The 3004-nt window shown below is 32.8% G+C and overlaps 1 protein-coding gene across 1 annotated transcript in view; it reads right to left on the bottom strand.

Moving 5' to 3' along the window:
- The window catches only part of LOC107609554 (kinesin-like protein KIN-14F), a 7291-nt gene extending 5716 nt beyond the window's left edge, over positions 1-1575 (bottom strand). The window contains exons 1-2 of the mRNA XM_021106854.1: positions 1316-1575; positions 1092-1223 (exon numbers count right to left, since the gene is read on the bottom strand). Coding sequence (XP_020962513.1) covers positions 1092-1203 — 112 coding nt within the window. The 5' untranslated portion in view covers positions 1204-1223; positions 1316-1575. The remainder of the gene's footprint in view (positions 1-1091; positions 1224-1315) is intronic.

Raw genomic sequence — 3004 nt, 5'->3', positions numbered from 1 at the left:
AATGTTAGAAGAATTTCTCATAATTCTTTTATCTCTATAGTCTAAATTTAATGTTGGTCAAAATAGCGGAATGCATCTAGTTTTATATGTGACAAAAAAGTGCATTTAAAACTTAAAAGTAAATTCTATCGCATTACTATAAAACCGGCTATGCTTTATGGTACGGAATGTTGGACTGTCAAAGGGGAGCACGAACATAAGCTAAGTGTGGCAGAGATGAAGATGTTGAGATGGATGAGTGGTCATACGCATTAGGATAAAATAAGGGACGAAAATATAAGGGAGAGAATTAGAGTAGCACGTATTGTAAAAAGATGATAGAATCGCGTCTCAGGTGGTTTGGACATGTGAGAAGATGACCGACAAAACACCCAGTCAAAAAGGTGGATGAGATGGAAGATGGATAAGGAGTAAAAGGCAGAAAAAGACCATTCATGAGGTGGTCAAATGAGATCTACATGTAAACGGTCTCTCTGTAAACATATACATGTCAGAGTTCAATGACATCGTTTGATTCATGTAACCGACTCACCTAGTGGGACAAGACTTTGTTGTTGTTGTTTGTAGTCTAAATTTAATGTTAAGTTATATAACATTATAAAACGAAAGAATAATAAAGGCGTCTACTCTTTAAAGAGAACATTAATGATTTCATTGTTATGCTTTTGCTTTGACTACCTATTTTATTGACTTCAATTGCTACTAAAGAGTAGACAAATCTTAAAGTAAAAGATTATGGTATAGTATAGTATACCATTCTTTTACCTTTATGCTACTATTTAATACTTAACATAATTAGCGTATATAAACATTACGTTACAAATTAAATACAACTAAACTAGTAAGAGATAATAATGACCCACAAACTTAAAAGAGATAATAATGCTACCATAATAATAATTCTCCCAATTCAAAAGTTGATAAATTCATAGAGAGGACCACAGACCCACCACCACCCACGCCACCATTGATGGCGGTGGCCTGGTGCTGCCAGTGGTGAGGGAATAATGCAGTGCCACGCACCCCACCATTATTTGCAACAATAATTTTTGTTCATATAATAAATAAACGTAGATTAATTGATATAATACCAGCTTCCTCTGCTTTCCTCTGAGCTAATTCATGATCGTTGATGATCTCATCTTCATTGTTGTTGTTGATGCTACCCTTCAAACCTCTCTTACATGGAGTCTCCTGCCGCATTTTTATTTACTTATTTATCTCTGCAGAATCAATAGAAACTAATAATCAGAGAAGTGTAACATGGTAGTTGATGTTCTAAAAAATGAAGAGAAAATGAAAAGAATTTAACTACCTGGGAAAGTGATGAATGATGAAGAAGCTGAAGCTGAAAGAGGTTGGTGGAATGGAAGCAGATCTGATCTAAGGCAAAATAGTTCTCGTGCGTTTTGTGTAATGAAAAAGTGGAATCAATGAAGCATTCATTCAAAAATTTTTGCAGTGGCTTTGGAATTTAATGCAGTGAGCGTCTTTTTTTAGTTTAGAGAGAAAAATAAAATGAAGAAAAACAGAGTCATCAGAGGGGAGAGAGAGATTCAAAAAAACAACGGATGAAAAACAAAACCTTAGTTAGAGATTTAAAAATAAACGTTGGTGTCTCCGTCACGGTGCCGTAACGGTATCCGACGTGGCATGGTCTATGTAGGACCCATGAATAGTTGGACCAAACGGCAGAATCCGGCCTCAATGACCAAAAGGGCTAAGTTTGTGATTTCAAAACTTTTTGCTACCAAAATGCAAGAAGATACAAGTTAATGTGTGCATGTTATGCATGCTTTATTGTATGGATCCGATCCGATCTGCATATATGTGGTATTTATTCGAATCCGATCCAAAAATTGTGGATATAGATCCGATTCGCAAGACTATCGGATCGAATCAGATCAGATTCACACACTAATCGAATCGGATTACGGATTTTATGTACATAGCCGTATATTCGATCCGTATATCCGAGTATCCGCAAAAATAAAGAAATAAATAAGTAAATATTCTTTTTATGTTTTATTTCAACTAATAATTATCATATATGTTGTATTATTTTAATTTATTATTTAAGAAAAGTATGTTTAATATTATTTTAAAAGTAAACATATTTAAAAAATAAAAATAAGCTTTTAAAAATATTTTTTGTTTTGCGGATATATCCGATATCCAATCCAATCCGATCCGATCCATAAATGTGCGGATCGGATCAAAACTTAAAAACTGCGGATATTGGATCCGATCCGATGATTTTAGTACGGATCGGATCGAAAATTTGGCATATTCGATCCGATCCGCGTTCACCCCTACTTTATTGTAGCTACCCTCGTATTTAACCAATTTAATTTGGTTGAATAGTCAGCTCATTCATCCGTTTAAGTAATATTGGAATTTCTAATTTTCTGTACTGCATGCAGTAGCTAATTAATTAGCAACGAAATTATAAAATATATATTAGAATGTAAAATATATATTATTAAAAATAAATTAGATAATATATGTATTTATACACAAATATATAGTGTCTGATTTTGATATACACATCCTATTTTTGTTATAGGTAATATACTCAATGAATTAAGAATGTCACGGACATGACAATAGATCCTTGTGAACAAGAGTTGTGAATGGTGTTTGATGCTTATATAATACACTTGAAGGAGATTGTTGATTTGATATGATGCAACACAAATATCAATTAAATTTTACATACTATATATCAAAATAGGTTACCCCTAATATGAAACTAACAGATATGGAGATATTAAATTAATGACAACTAAGAAAGTAGCAATGTTTGGCGATCTCTTTTGACTAAGAACTTAATCAGCTTGCATGGTTGGTACTTGTTTATGCAATTAGATTAGTTGATTGTTTTACAGGAACAATGTGAATATGTTCGGTGAAAAAAGGTGAAAGGTGAAACTAAAGTTGGCGAGAAATCCTCAAATCCATTGGAAAGTAAATAATTATTTTTAATATTTAAGTAGATTTATCA

Source organism: Arachis ipaensis, chromosome B07 (genome assembly GCF_000816755.2).
Source record: "Arachis ipaensis cultivar K30076 chromosome B07, Araip1.1, whole genome shotgun sequence".
Lineage (NCBI taxonomy): Eukaryota > Viridiplantae > Streptophyta > Magnoliopsida > Fabales > Fabaceae > Arachis > Arachis ipaensis.
The sequence above is the reverse complement of the archived record's forward strand: the minus strand, read 5'-3'. Positions and strand labels throughout refer to the sequence as shown.